Raw genomic sequence first — 16,550 nt, 5'->3', positions numbered from 1 at the left:
AAAGGTTGTTGCTGAACCACGAAAGACTCTGTCTTTCTTGGCCTCTGGAGGAGAAGAATTCTATCCGGGGCCAGAGACGAGGCTTGATCGCTCAGAGCTTTTGTGTAATAAAGTTTTATTAAAGTATAAAAGAGATAGAGAAAGCATCTGACAGACTTCAGAAGGGGGCAGAAAGAGTACCCCCCCCCCCCCCAGTCTTTAGCTGGAGGTTATATAGCTACTGGCAGTCTGCTAATTAAAGAAATGAAATGCCTCTAAACTTAGAGAATGGCACCAGGCCCCTCACCCACTCAAAATGCATTTTGAGATAACATTGGCACCAGGTGAGTCATCCCGGGCCATGAAACAATTGACAAGAATCTTGAAGAAAGGCAGATTTCCATACAAATATACACTTTCATTAACATAGATTAGGAGAACAATGTATGCGTATAACACTGGTTTGTCAAGTCATGTCTAACTGACTTGAAGACAGAGTCTAGGGTAAATACATAGTACATTAGCATAGTTTAAGACAAACATTTCCATAAGAAAAATGCATTGGTTAGCTCAAGGTTTGAGAAAAGTTAAGTTCAGGTGGAACCAGGTGTCATTTTAAGAGAAACCTCTTTGAATAAAGAAGGGGAAAAATATAACACTAGTTGTTTCCTCCTGCCCTTAAGAGAGAGATAAAAAATGTCTGACACTTGCAGCCTATCTCCTCCATTTGGAGACCCCTGGCCTTCCTGCCTGTTACCCTCTCAAAGCTCTCAGGCTTTATTCAGATTCCATTTAAAGGTTTGTCTAATGAAGACCCCTGTTCTGTATGCAAGTCCTCGTTTGGCACTTAGGTCTGATTTTGAGATCAGACTGTTTCAACTGAAGCTGGCTGAAGTGCCTTGGACCCAGTTTCTTCAGGAAGGGTTTGCTTAAAATGAATCTGTACTAGCTTTTCACCTTTGGTTTTCCCTTTGGAAGAGCTGCCCTCTGAAGAATGACTAAAAACAAGCATTTGACCTGACTCCTCTGGGACTAAGCTGACTCCTTAGACCTGGCTCAGATTGGCTTGCTAAGTTATTTAAGTAGTTTGTGCTGTAAGCCGTTTGAAAATTGTTCAGTACTCTAGAGCAGCAGTCCTTGACCTTTTTGGCACCAAGGATGGGTTTCGTGCAAGGTAATTTTTCCACAGACCAGGAGGAGGGGGATGGTTTCGAAATGATTCCAGTGTATTGCATTTTTTGTGTGCTTTGTTTCTATTATTACTATTACATCAGCTCCACCTCAGATCATTAGGCATTAGATTCTGGAGTTTGGGGACCCCTTTCTCCTGATGAAAGTGAAAGAGGAGAGTGAAAAACTTGGCTTAAAGCTCAACATTCAGAAAACAAGATCATGGCACCCAGTCCCATCACTTCATGGCAAATAGATGGAGAAACAGTGGAAACAGTGACAGACTTTATTTTTTTGGGTTCCAAAATCACTATATATGGTGACTGCAGCCATGAAATTAAAAGATGCTTACTCCTTGGAAGGAAAGTTATGACCAACCTAGACAGCATATTAAAAAGCAGAGACTTGCTTTGCCAACAAAGGTCTGTCTAGTCAAAGCTATGGTTTTTCCAGTAGTCATGTATGGTTTGAGAGTTGTACTATAAAGAAAGCTGAGTGCCGAAGAATTGATGCTTTTGAACTGTGGTGTTGGAGAAGACTCTTGAGAGTCCCTTGGACTGCAAGGAGATCCAACCAGTCCATCCTAAAGGAGATCAGTCCTGGTGTTCATTGGAAGGACTGATGTTGAAGTTGAAACTCCAATACTTTGGCCACCTGATGTGAAGAACTGACTCATTTGAGCAGACCTTGATGCTGGGAAAGATTGAAGGTGGGAGGAGAAGTGGAAGACAACAGAGGATGAGATGGTTGCATGGCATCACGGACTCAATGGACATGAGTTTGAGTAAACTCTGGGAGTTGGTAATGGATAGGGAGGCCTGGTGTGCTGCAGTCCATAGGGTTGCAAAGAGTTGGATACAACTGAGTGAACTGAACTGAACTTCCTCTAGAGAAAAAATCCTCTGGGAAAAGGGATCTCAGTTATCTGAGTATTATGAATGCCCCCACCTTTTACAGGGACAGACGCTATTATAAATGTTACTATCTGAAGCTGTCTAGGACTTCTTCATTCACCACTGTGTGCAGACATAAAGTTAGGATAAACTTGACCAGGTAGTTTATAGAAGTCATTGCTTAAGTGAGTTCTTTGTATAATGGAGTTCAATAGCTTATTTGGTATTTTGATTTAGTGAGTCAACATGCTAATTAAACACTTTGGGATTTGTTTTGACTACTTTTCTTTAGCTTGGCATCATTTATAACCTGATTGTTTTGTTCATACTAAGGTTGGACATGGAAAACTACCTTTGTAAATGAAGAGAATCAAGAGAACATTTAAAGCTTTTATTATAGAATGTAAAGTATTTAGTGTCTATAATCTTTAACATTGCTCACTCCTAAGGAAATTAAATTAATTTGGTTGATATTTAATAACAATTAGATGTTTATATTTTCTACCAGCTATGATAGTTTAATTTGCATAAAGACCTTTATGTTTAGTCTCTGCTACTGCCAATATCAGATTTTGTGTTCAAAGATAGCTCAGTGGTACACTCTTTGTAGCCATGTATATAAAGAATCTCAATTAAAAAAAACCCCAACAAATCCACTTATCTAACATTTTCTTACTTTTCAATATTCTGTTACATGTTAAAAGTCTGATTTCCATGTTTGTCTTGGCTCTGTAATTTATAGTGTTCATTAGCCAATATGATTAAATAGCATTCAGTGAGCCTTTAAAATGTTTCTTAGTTTTAGCCTATTGTGGAAGGTCATCCTGTGTAAAGTCATTTGTGAATGATAGGTGACATCATTATTGTGTTTATTCTGCTGATACAAGCATCAAATTAAGCATTCCTATTGTGAGATGGCCTGTCAGAAGACAGGCCATCTCACCAAGTGCCAATGTTCATATTGCCTGAACAAGATGTTATAATGATCTCATTTGAGAGAGCTGAATCTGAAATGAGAATATCACCACTTGAGAATATCACTGATAGTGATATTCTCATTTCAGATTTTTTCAAATTTCAGTTTAGAAAGTGATATTTCCCTTATTTATTTTAACCTATTTGCATGTCGCTAAATATTATTTGAAACTATGAATGATATTTTTAGTTTGTTGACCTGAGCCTATACAAAAACAAATTATAATAGACTTCTATTGACCTAGCAATAGACACAATTAAGGACTATCAGATAAAAGGGCTATTCTGATACTTTACAGACTGACTGAAATCCATTTTTAAACTAATTATAGTTTAAGTATGGAACATAACAAGATTAAGATACCATACAGATCATAATACGTTTCAGGTGGTTTTTAATAGTAAATAGGACAGATTCTGAGGTGAAGAAATAAGTAATGTTAGCTCTCTTGTGTGCATGCGTGTTAAGTTGCTTCGGTTGTGTCCAGCTCTTTGCGACACCATGGATAGTAGCCTGCCAGGCTCCTCTGTCCATGGAGTTCTCCAGGAAAGAGTACTGGAGTTGGTTGCCATTCCCTCCTCCAGGGGATCTTCCCAACCCAGAAAATGAACCTGTGTCTCCTGCATTGCAGGCAGATTCTTTACCACTGGGCCACTGGGGAAGCCCATATTGGCTCTCTTAGTAAAAGCTAAATATCAAATCAAAATATGTTATTTAAATATATATTGTTTAGAAAAAACTTCAAGTTATGTACTTTCTTATGGATATATAGTAGCCAGTTGGCAGAAGGAGGATCTTATGTACCCCTAGGACATGTGGGAAAATAAACTTTGTTATGATATTTCAACCAAATTCATGACTAATCACTGATTTTTACATCCACAGACCCAGTTACAAATATCTATGTTTTGGTATTTTGATATATTATAATGATTTGTGCTTTAAGAGATAGAGAATGCACTTTTGAAAATAATTTAAAAATAATGTATTTTTCAACTGGTAATTTTTTAGAGTGCCATGATATTCTTACTGAAATTAAACCTAAGAGTTGCAAGAGCACTTCAGGATGATTTAATCAGGTCAGTTTCATCACAGCTAAGGTTAAAAAAAAAAAAACCCAAACCACATAACAACAACAACCACAAAATTTCCCAACATTGTCTGAGGATTTAACAGATTTTTGATATTCATTCTAGATTTAGTAGTCCAGGAGAATAGGCTGACAACCTGTATTAAAAAATAAACACAGAAAGAAATGAAATTACCCCAAGAGTGGTTTTCTTTTTTTATTTGTTTTTTTAAATTAATTTTTATTGGCATATATAGTTGCTTTACAGTGTACTAGTTTCTACTGAACAGCAAAATGAATCAGCCACACATATACACGTATCCTCCCTTTTGGATTTCCCGGTTAGGTCACCTTAGTGCCTTAAGTAGAGTTCCTGCACTATACAGTGCAGTTCTCATTAGTTATTTATTTCTATATAGTATCAATATATGTCAATAGGATATGTGTCAATCCCAGTCTCCCTAATTCATCCCATCTCCCTTTTCCCCCTTGGTATCCATATATTTGTTCTGTACATCTGTCATGATATTCTTACTGAAATTAAACCTAAGAGTTGCAAGAACACTTTCTGTCAATTTCTGTCCAAGCGTGGTTTGAAAACTAATGATATATTTTCTCTACTACACTGTAAGAATATTGAAATGACAAGGAAAGCTATGTTACGCCTGAGGGACATTCTCTGACATTTTCTGACAGTAGCAGTTTTCCTGAAATTTATATTCCCTTAGCTTCTGATCATGCCCACGTCATACTTTGTTTGTCTGTCCTTCTAGATTAAGAGTTTAAGAATGTAGAACTCCCAGATCTAGCATGCTGATGCCCTATTCATTGCATCAGGCTAGAATGGTCTTGAATGTTTGCTTTATTTTAAATGACAAATAGAAACTCTCTGAAATAATCCATAAGATTTAACAGAGGTTTTTCATATCTTACAGTCCACAGCAAAAACTCTATGTTACACGTGTGTTTCCCAAAGTCATTTCTCTTACATATCATAACTGGAAATTTTTATCTTACTCTTTTCCCTAAATACATTAGAATGTGTATTAACAGATTTTTCAATAAGAAAAAAATTATTCTAATGTATTTATATATGTAGGGAATATCATGAATTTTAGTCATCTAGGATAATCATCTGTCTGCACCCTGTTACCAGGCAGTGGGCCCTGCTCAGCCATTGGGCAGTTCAGCAGTGGGCCCTGCCCACAAGCAACCAACGGTTAAGAAACCACAGTTAGTGAGGGGATTCAGACAACAGTGGAGTGGTGGTCGTGAGGTGGAGAATGAGGTAAGAGGAGGATCCTGGCCTTCCCTCCCAGGCCCTTCAGGTCACCTAGCCTTGGGCCAGCAGGTGAACTGGGGGCCCCAGAGAACAGGTTTGGGGCTGTGTCCTGCCGGGCTTCAGAGCCCTCACCAAGGTCACCCACTAGCCTCAGCCCAGGCCTCCGGGTAGCAGTGAACCTCTCCCCCATTCTGGTCTCTGCAGTGGCAGTCTGCTGGCTCGCAGTCTGCGGGACCTAGTCTCCCACTTTGGGTGGCCTGAGGAGCCTGAGAGCCAGCTGGTTGGGCGTCTGACTTCTTTAGACATGACAGCTGGGTGGGGTCTGGGGACCAGGCCCTGAGGGAGCTGCCAACTGAACTCTTGTCTCCTCTTAGCCAGGACCAGGACCTTGGAGGGTGAAAGGTGTACCTTGGGACCTTGCCCTCTCTTGTCAAGTCAGAGAACAACATTCATTTGGTAGAGATTTACAGAAACATCGTTATCTGACCATGACCTGACCTCAAGAACAAAGGATCTAAACCTTTGCAACAATTAACCTCATCCCTCCCTCCCCTTTTTTGCTTTTAAAAGGGCTTTGATGAGAGCTTTCAGTAATTTTGGGATTCTTAGAGCACTAGCCATCTGTTTACATGGCCCCGTAATAAACCTTTCTCTCTTCCAAACTCCAGTGTTTTAGCATAGTTTGGCCTCAATGTATGTCGGGCACTTGGACTTGCGTTGTTCAGTAACACGGGGAGAAGCATGCAATAAAATTAATTATACTGTTTTATCAGGCAGAAAGTGGCTTTTAAAAAAGTCTGAGTGAGTTACCCCATCATGTAGAGGTCCTGGCCAAAAGAGACATCAGCTGAGGGCAAAGAGACCAAGAAGTGGAAACAAGGAATTTCTGTCATCCTAATACACATACATAGCATCTATGTTATATATCCTTGTATGTATTATAAATTAAGCAGCATTATCCTTTTTTCCTCCTTGCTTTTCTCTCTTACTTTGAGATATGGCAAATTGGTGTTGGTGAACTTTATAATTTGGTACTTAGAACACAGACTATCAAGGTGAGATTATAACTGATTTAGAAAAGGAATGAACAGTACTCAAAGATAGAGACAACGGGCAGATGGGATATTTGATATTTCTTTTTGAGGCCACCTTCCTTCCTCATGGAACTGAAACACCAGGTCTTTTCTGTTTTCAAGCCAGTTGGATTCCCAACTGGAAGTTATCCTTTTCTACGGCTCTTCCACTTACTTTTTGGTTTTCCAGTGTGCTGACTACAGATTTTGGGGCCTCTCAGCCTCCATACTCCAGTGACCAATTCTGAGCTGTGTCATCAAGGAGCATGTGAACTGGAGAGCAGGAACTGAAGAGCAGGTTTCCTGTGGGAAACCGGTGGGCCAAGCTCTGAGGAGAGCCGCTGTTTCACTTCCGCTCTGAAGGTAGGCCTACCTCAAAAATAAAAAAAGTTCAGGTATTCCACTTCTTGTCTCTGTCTCAAGAGTACCATTCATTTCTTTTCTGGTTCACTCATATTTGTATCACCTCTTGGTTCTGTTTCTCAGGAAGACCCAGCTGTATGATTATGGTCCATGAGTCCTTTCAGACTCAAGCTTAGAGTCTCTTTCTCTAGCCCTTAGTGTGAATTTTGTAATCAACCAATTCCCAGTATTAAATCTTCCTTTTTAATGTAGTGGAGGAGTTTTTCTATTTTGCAGTGGAAGCCAGGCTGATGCAAATAAATTATTTTAACATCACTACAAATTATAATTACTTCTTTGTGATTGTTTCCAGTAAACATAATTTTATGTTGCTTATTACCTTGGTCAAATAATTACTTGAAATCTCAGTAGGAATAATTCCTTTAAAAATGATGAAATTATTTCAGCTTATCAGAAAATGTATACATCTCCTATATTTCCATTAAATATTTACATTTTACCATATTGTTCATTTTACCACATTGCTCATTTCTCTACTCACTGATTTCTAATATATATGACAAACCAATTTGCAATTGTTATTTGTATTGACTTGTAAGAATCCTTTACTTATTGTTTAAAATATTTTGTACTTTCTAAACTTTCTTCTTAGCTTTTAGAATTTTTATAGTAGAATTTTATACATAGAAATTCGTGTAAGCTACATTTAATGGCAGTTTTTATGTTTATTTTTCAGTTCCATAGTTTTTAATTCTCGATCTAATTTTTCTGGGTCCTGAAATAAAAAGTTAATATAAGTAGTGACATTCACTTTGCTGAACAGCTGAAACTAATAGATTGTAAATCAACTATACCTCAATAACAATTTAAAAGTTAATGTAAGTGGTGACAAAGAACAATACTGATTTATTCCCAGTTTCACTATGAACTTCAAAAAGTTCATTTTAAAGAATGTTCAATTATTAATTTTTCAATGATATTTATTATTAGGTTAGGAAAGCTTGCTTTTATTCCTACCTGACTATGAAATACTTTTCATTGTCAATAGAGTTTAAATGTTATTTAACGCTTTTCTGTATGTGCTGTGATGAGCATATGTTTTATTTTTTTAATATCCAGTAAGAAATTACATAAACTATCCTTGCCTTTAAAAAAATAAACCCTACTTTATGAAAATGTTATTTTCTTCCTTCTGCTTAAGATGTTATTTCCTCATTTTTGCTGAATTTGATATACTTGTTATTTGTTATTTTTGTTCAATCTCTGTACATGAAGTCAGTATTTCTTTCTTGTATTGTTCTTGTCCAGATTTTTACTAGATGCATAATATTAGTTAAATACCTTATCCTTTAGTTTTATCCTATAAAGTAATTTCTGCTTGTGAATAATTGAGATCTGTTCCTTAAGGTTTAACACTCAGCAGTTTACCTTTGAGGACTGCTGTCTTTGGGTAAAATGTAGGGAAAATAATACATTTGTTATTAATTTCATTTTGTCAATCAGATGTTTACCTTTTATAAATTGATATTATTCATTTCTATTTTTACTTAAAATGACACATCCCACCTAAGTCTCTTAATAATTTTTTCATATGTTTAAATATCTGCTATGGTGGCTCAGAGGGTAGAGAATCTGCCTGCAACGCAGGAAATCCAGGTTTGATCCCTGGGTCAGGAAGATCCCCTGAAGTAAATGGCTACCCACTCCCGTATTCTTGCCTGGGAAATCCCATGGACAGAGTAGTGTGGCAGGCTACAGTCCATGGGGTCCCAAGAGTCGGACATGACTGAGCAACTAACACTTTCAACTTTCTTTCGTTGTTTCAAATAGTGGAGGTTTTGGTGTCCAGCATTTGAAAGTGGACTGCCCGCTTTATGAATCTAATAGCAACAAACATAATGGCAGTTCCCCAGAAGTGTAACAAAGAGACCAAAGAAGGGCACAGCTAAGAAAATTCCTCCTGGGATCAGAGTCATCAGCGTGTGTCTAGAAGGCTATGCACATGTGCTAAGGAGTAACTACCCACCTGGACAATGAGAGTATGGCATGGGCAGACTTGAAATGTCCAGGCCACAAAGAAATTTATTAAAAAAGGGCAAGGCTCTCATTGGCTATTGGGAGTCAAGCACATTTTGACCAAATACTAGCTGTAGAAAAGGCCACTCTGAATATCAGTGAAGGCATAGAATAAAAATGAATATTTAAGACCAAATGGAGAATCTTAAACTGAAGTAGAATAGCCAAAGTTAAAAATGAAATTAAATTCCCTTTTAACAGTAGAAATCAAAGGGAAGAGGTAGTATTATTGGAATCTTTGAGGTAGGTCCCATGGGTCTAGTATGTGATCCCTGAGGAGAGGGTTAGCCCACCTGGTACGGGAAACTCAGGGATTTGGTGAAGATTTAGACCTGGGGTTGAAAATAGTGAGGCTACAATGCTTGGTAGCAGTGCCAGTATGTCTGAGACTTATAATCTTGTTGGTTCTGAGTGTAACCAAATATGTATATAGCAGAAATTATGGTTGATGCAAAGACGAAAGCTGTTAATGAGACAATTCTGACATGAATACAAATCAACTTTTCCCCAGGTTTCAAATCTTTCTCTAGTTCCTGCCATTGACAGAAAGGAATAGGAGAGGATTGGCATATAAGACATATAATTTGTAGGTTACCAGTCCTTGTGTGACAAGCCCAGAGTACAAAGAGGAAGGGTGTGTGGGACGGAGGAAAGGTAAATCAGACACACACACAAACACCATCCACAGACTGTCTTTGCTCAAAACACACAAAGAGAATAATTCCATAAAAACTGACCACTTAAAATTGCTTAAAATAACAGAGAGTAGAAATAGGCTAGGGATTAGTAAACTTTGTGTTTATTGGTTGTTTATAGTCCCAAATGATTAGAAAAAGTTGGAATTTTCTGCCAATGATCTAGGACAAATGTTATAACATTGTTACTTCCAGGAGATTACAACTTAATACTTGGGAAAGATCATTAGGCTTTGGTAGTCTCTTGAAACAGGAGCTATTGGTTTTTCCTTTTTTGTTGTTTTTTCAGTAGGCACATTCTGTGTTTCTTCCTTAGGTAAAGTTAGAATATTCTGTGCTTACATCCTAAGTGAAGCCATAACATATTTCTAATTTTTCTCAGTTTTTAGGTGGAACAGGCTCCTCTGCTTTATCATTTTTTTTTGGTATCATGAAAAACAAAAGGAAAAGCAACAGACATAGTAGTGGAAACAAAATAGGAATCGGCAAATGTGGCAGCAGGCTCCTCTTTGCCACCTTCTCTTCTGTCTTGGGGGCAGGGGGCGGGCCGCTGTCCACACTGCCCCCTCTACCTTTTTTCTGGCAGTTGGGAGGGTCCCACTCGGAGTTGCAGTGGCAATGCTGTCTGTTGTTGCAGACCCCCCTCAAAGAGCAGAGCTGCGGTGAGCAGGAACGGGGAACAGTGGAAAAAGAGACACACCTCCTCTGGATGCAGACATCTGTGGGACCACACTTTGTACCATCTTTCACGTCACCAATATCAGGCGTTCTTATCCCGAGGTGGTAGTCCGTACCCCAGCAGGTGTCATTATTGAATTTAGTCCAATGCAGAGTAGTATGATCTTTCATTAGGGGAATTTCTTTCACATTCTCACACTGAATCCTCCCACACAGGCTGTCTGACATGCTGCATTTTACGTATGAGGTGGCTGTGATACCACAGTTACCAAAACGGTCACCTCGGGTATTCATTGCCCTGTAGCAACTCACGTTTGCATCCTTGGCCTCTTTGCCAAAGATTTCCCTACACTGTTCATTGCGGTCATTGCATCTCTTTTCATAGCAGTAACCACCGCCTGTGCAGGAGGTCCCATCCTGCAGGTACACATCTTCTGGACACTGATGGGATGTCCCATTGCACCACTCTGGAAGATCACATTCATTTTCTACTTTCCTACACATGGTGCCTGATGGCCTGAAGAGGCAGTTAAGGCAACAAAGCCCAAAAGCACAGCTGATACCAACGGTTAGAGTGCAGTTTAACTGACAACAGGGATCAGACTCACACATCTGTAAGGATCCACAGTCACACTCTTCTCCTTCTTCAAGCACACTGTTCCCGCAGCGTGTCTCCCTGAGGAGTGCCTGTGGACCTGGTGACGTGAACAAACAGTGTCTTCTTTTACCAAGGTTCCAATAATAACCAAAGCTACAGTTGCTGAATTTAGTTGTTGATGCTACATATGGAAACAATATGCACTTTGCTGCTCCACATTTACATATTTTGGGATCATCATGCGCCATACCCAAATTATGACCCATCTCATGAGTCACAATATATGATGAAAGAAAAGTGTTATCAGTTGGGAGAGTCTCAACTCCACAGCTATAAGGAAGTAAACACACTGTTCCAACATAACCTAAGCCAAGAATGATACCATAATTCTTTTTTAGAAAAATATGTGCCACATCATGGGGCACACGTTTCTGGAAGCCCTTTTGCTTCCATTTGCAAAAGTTACCCAAGGCACTTCCAATATTTTCTACTGCAATAAGGCTTTCTTTAGTCCATATCTCCATTCCCTTGAAAAGTACCTCAAGATCCAGTGCTTTCATAAGGTCACTTACTCCATTTAAAACAAGAAACACTTCTTTCTGCACAAGCGTATCATTACTTTTATGATAAAGATATAGAGAGTGATCTACGACCACTCCAACTTCAAGAAAATACTTGTGGGTCCACCAGCCTGTATATTCACTTTGCATCAAAGTGGGATTAATGCTTTCTTGAAACTTCAATTGTCCTGCTATTTCTTCATCTGTTAACCCACATCTAATGTATGAAAATTTTGTCTCCTCATTGTCTAGCTTATATATTAGACGCTCAAATGCAGTAGAAAACCTTTTGGGTTCAATTTCATAAACAATGTCATTTGTCTGTAACATGCCTTGAAAGCCCCCGAAGCAGTTATTGAGGGAAACCAGAGACTCTGGGTCCCCCTCCATATAACCACGGTAATAACAGTCATCCTGGACAAAAGGTTGGTCTTCCAGGAGAACACCCTTGTCTGTGTAGGTGAACACTGGGAGGTTTTTGGACAAAAAATTCTTCTTGACCTTTATATGAACAACATGTCTCTGGCCCCCACAATATAGTTTGTAAGAGAACCAGCCTTGAAGCTTCATGCCTCTGCCAGTGGGTGTTACCCTCAGGGGAATCACCACTTCTGGGGGGCCAAGTCTTTGGGAGTGCCCAACCTGGGGCCATCCAGGAAGGAAGAGGAATACTTTCAGCCAGAGAAGCAGGAGAGTAACCTTCATATACATCAGGAACTCACCAACACCTATCACGGAGCCATCATATTTAGCCATTGGTAGAAAAAGAGGGCAGGACAGGATACATCAATATTCAGTCTCCTCTGTCTGAGCTGATGTATTCAATGTTAACCTTTAGTTTGTTCTCTGGCAAAGTCATGCAGTCAAAGCAGCAGCACTAAAAGAAAAAAAATAAGTAGAACAGGGACTGGGTGGGAGTTATGAGCAAACCAAGATAGAGGAAAAAGGAAGGGTACAGGTTAGGATGAATGAGAGTTTGACTTAAGACATGTCTGACATGCTCTTAAGTAATGGTGAGGCAGAGTGAGATTGTGTGAGTACACAAGAATGGCCTACGGTGACACTTGTTGAATTTAGAGGAAGGGCACATAGTGATTTGCGATACAGTTCTTTGTATCTATTACTATGTGCAAACATTTCCACAATATATAACACAAAAGAGTCTTAATGGAAAGGTGAATGAATATCACATTCTGATAAAGGAGTCTTGCGTTACACATTTGGAGTTATGATAATAAAATATAGGTCTTCCTTTTACTTACAAGTAAGAATTATTTAGTCATAATACTCAGGAGAGATACAAATATTATTCACAGATATTATTTTTTCTCATTGTTCATATAATGTATTTCCATGTGACAAGTTATTATTTGTCCCAAGTCCTCTGCATTTCTCTTCATCTAAATCTATGAAGTTGCAGGAGTCCAACACCGCTAACTTTCACAACTTTGAGGATCTACTGTAATGCTACCTAATTCAATGACTAGAAGACGAAGGTGGTCTTGGGAGGGGGAATATGTTGGGTTGTTGATGGATGTTACTCAAATGTATTTACATTCTATTATACTGTTAAGAAGAACAGCATTTAAAAACCTGTACCCTTATGAAAGGGATGGAATTCAGTGTAGCTGGGAGGGTAGCAATTGAAAATGGGAATGTACTGAATGCAAAATAACCTTCAGAAGTACAAAGGAAATCAGTGGGTCCTTAAAGGAAGGAGGACAGCTTGGAGTAAGGAAACATTGTCTCAGAGTGGCAAAGACATCAGAGTCTCCACATTATAGGATTTTAAGGTAATCAGTTCCAACCTCACAATGTATTATTTCATAATAAAAACTGATAATACATATACCATATGAAAATACCATCTACAATTATCTCCATTATACAAACGTGTTATCATATATTTGTTAGCATGAAATCTGATAACATGCCTGGCTGGCAATACTGATTTTCTGCTTTCTTCTTTGAATAAAGCATTTGAAAAACATGTAATGTTCATACATGATGGTATACACTTAGAAAACATAAATGAACACACAGATCAAGATTATTAATTGGTCTAGAGCTCTAATTAGAACAGAGGTTTTCGGGGAAATAGCACATTTGGAATTTTTAAAGGTATTTTCAATACTTTATATTTAAAATGCTTGCTTTAACTTACCTAGTGAAATATCCACTGTCTTTATCAGTTCACTAAAGTAATTCTATTGTTTACAGTAAGAACCCTTGGCCTAGTTGAGAAAAACACAGAAAAGCTAGCTCTGAAGATTCAAATTCAGGTTGATCCAGTCTACTTCCCACACTAGGTAATATAAAAGTGAAAGATGCGTGATTAAGGAAGGACCTAACATCTACTAGATCCTGTGGTCATTTCTGCTTAATTAGAACATATTTTGTTTCTGTGTTCCTTGACATCCTTTCTCCGGAATCACTTTCCTGTCATTTGTGGGATTTTCATCTCAGAAAAGGAAGACGCAACATCCTGTGTGCTCACCCTTCTTCACAGAAAGCCTCTTATTCCTCGTTAATTCTGCTAAACCTTTAAATCAAAAGGATAAGATGACAATATGTAGGCCAGGAGAGAAGATTTCCATTCTCAGAATCTCCATGTGCCATATAGACTAGACATTTGTTAGTAATTTGCTTTGATGAAGAAACCTACTTCCAGACCTCTAAACAGCTAGCCATGTCATTAAGCTGTGCTGTGCTTGGTCATTTAGTTACGTCTGACTCTTTGTGACCCCATGGACTGTAGCCCACCTGGCCCTCTGTCTGTGGAATTCTCCAGACAAGAATACTGGAGTGGGTTGCTATGCTCTCCCCCAAGGGATCTTTCCAACCCAGGGATTGAACCCAGGTCTTCCACATTGCAGGCAAATTCTTTACTGTCTGAACCACCAGGGAAACTCCTCATTAAGCTACCATTTACATTACACTCTTACTCTTAAACCAATTCTCAACTCAGTCCTACACGAACCTCAAAGAACTGGGCATCTGATTTACTAAGGTATTATCCACCAGTAATTTCACTTATCTTCTGGGTACCAAGTGAGTGAACATCTAGTGTAATTTCACAGCTCATTTTCAACAATGTTTAGACATTGACTTAAGGACATGACCTGTATCTTGATATCATCTTGACTGCCCTAACTCCTACATATGATTAAACTGTTAACCACAACCTTACTCCTAATAAAAATTCACTCCCCAGATTTATAAAGGATGAAGATAACTTTTCATCATTTCCCCCCTTTTCAGTGTCCTTTATTTTATATTTTACTACTGTAGTCTTGTTTTAGATCCTATCAATTCAACCACTGTTGAATAAAATCCTCAACCCAAACTAGTTCAGATTTTTTCACTTGCTTTCGCACTCTTAACAAAAACTGCAAAACTGCTCAGGAAGTAAATTACAGAGTATGTTTATGGTAATTAATGAGTGAAAGGCAGGCTAAACTTGGCATGAAGTACCTGGTGTGTGTGCTGTGTGCTGAGTCATGTCCAACTCTTTGCCATTCCATGGACTGTAGCCCACCAGGCTTCTCTGTCCATGGGATTTCCCAGCCAAGAATATTGGAGTGGGTTGCCATTTTCTACTCCAGGGGATCTTCCTAAACAGGGATTGAACCTGTATCCTCTTTCATCTCCTGTATTAGTAGGCAGATTCTTTACCACTGAGCCACCTGGGAAGCCAGAGATCCCTGATACTTCAGTCAAAATGATGAAATCATGAACTGATACTTTCTTCAACACTTTGTTTTTAATACATTGAGCTTTTTTGCCTGCATATAGTAGTATTGTTTAACTTGCTAATTTTCTAAATTTTCTTTTCTGCCTGGATATAGTAATGTTTCTTAACATGCTAGTTTTCTAAATTTTCTCTTTAGCACCTAGGACCCTCAGCTTAGTAATCTATTGTCTTTATTTCCACAAATAGTTATTATTGAATTTAAAGAATGGTACTTTAAACCATAAAACTACAAGATTTTTATTTTGTGTATGTTTAATGCAGAATTTGATACTTCTGTCCTTTATTGTTGCAGTTAGTTGGTGGGGTTTAGTTAGTTTAGTTAGTTGCAGTTTAGTTAACTAAAAAATTAGTTAACTCTTTAGATTGAGTATTTTTTTTTTCATCATTTAAGTAACCTGAGATCCTGGGGTATTAGGGTACTTTTCTTGTACTAAAGAGGAGCATATTTCACAAAATATCAAGGCTCCATAATGAAGGAAGATCATTAAATGGAATCCTTAAATGCGATCTTTTTTAGGACATCAACCTCTAAATTGTGAGTAGAATCCTCGCAATTTTCACCTCTACATTCTACGTATGGGAAGATACGGATGAGAAGAAGGATGACAGTTGTTATATAGTCCCTAGTCAGGGACTCTAGGGACACTGCTCATGGCGGGGTATAACACTTTTACTAGTAATGTGGCACAGTGCCCTACTAGCACACACACTTCAACCGAGACTGCCACATGTTATCTCATAGATTCCTTTTTTCATCTTTTCCACAGCTTCATCAAATTGAGTCATCTCAGTATCATAATTATCACCTGCCTCCTCACTTGCATTTACAGCCAAATTCAGTATTTTCCAAATTGAAAAAATGCATTATTACCCTATTTTTAAACTCTCAGTCAAGTAGAATAGAGCAGAATAGGACATAATAAAGGTCATAGAAAGCCTTCTAGTTTTGAAAAATTCACAAAGAATCATGCTGTGTTTGTATGGATGTGTGTTTGTGAATTCACACATGCACAAATTCTAGCACTTTCCCCTTCATAGTTAAATTCTTGAAAGACTTACCACATGTAGAATTAATGGTTACCATGGTATTTGCTAGTTAAAACTTTGTGATAGTTTGTGCCACCAAGGTCTGTGAATAAAGATTTTTTAAGGTGAAACATTACATGACAAAGAGCAATAAAAATCTCCCCCCTTTCATCTCTTCATTGTTTAAGTTCCAGATTGAAGCGCTTAGCAACAAGGCTCCTCCAGTTCTAAAGACCATGGCAATTGGATAAAGGTCTTCCACACTTGGGCTTTGCCTTTTCCATCATACTCTAATTACTTCTCAATGTGAATAAACCTGACTATAGTCCTTATTCCCATCCCATGTATTCCTTGCACG

The 16,550-nt window shown here is 38.4% G+C and overlaps 1 protein-coding gene across 1 annotated transcript; it reads right to left on the bottom strand.

Moving 5' to 3' along the window:
* Window positions 1-7,511: 7,511 nt before the first annotated feature.
* LOC122685765 (disintegrin and metalloproteinase domain-containing protein 25-like) lies at window positions 7,512-16,299 on the bottom strand. The gene is made up of 3 exons (XM_043890677.1): window positions 16,226-16,299; window positions 10,093-12,289; window positions 7,512-7,580 (listed from the first exon to the last, which is right to left on the bottom strand). Exons 2-3 carry the CDS (start codon window positions 12,166-12,168, stop codon window positions 7,512-7,514), a joined length of 2,145 nt encoding a protein of 714 aa, XP_043746612.1. The 5' UTR covers window positions 12,169-12,289; window positions 16,226-16,299.
* Between the last annotated feature and the right edge of the window lie 251 nt (window positions 16,300-16,550).

Source organism: Cervus elaphus, chromosome 29 (genome assembly GCF_910594005.1).
Source record: "Cervus elaphus chromosome 29, mCerEla1.1, whole genome shotgun sequence".
Classification (NCBI taxonomy): domain Eukaryota; kingdom Metazoa; phylum Chordata; class Mammalia; order Artiodactyla; family Cervidae; genus Cervus; species Cervus elaphus.
This window is presented reverse-complemented; position numbering and strand designations above follow the sequence as displayed.

What these genes read in the sequence shown, in the direction of transcription:
- LOC122685765 (XM_043890677.1), bottom strand. Translation starts at nt 12,168, where the DNA reads ATGGCTAAATATGATGGCTCCGTGATAGGTGTTGGTGAGTTCCTGATG. An exon ending in CCCCCAAGACAGAAGAGAAG is followed by an intron (nt 7,581 to 10,092) that starts GTGGCAAAGAGG and finishes TTTTTATTTCAG; the next exon opens with GACCCAGAAAAATTAGATCG.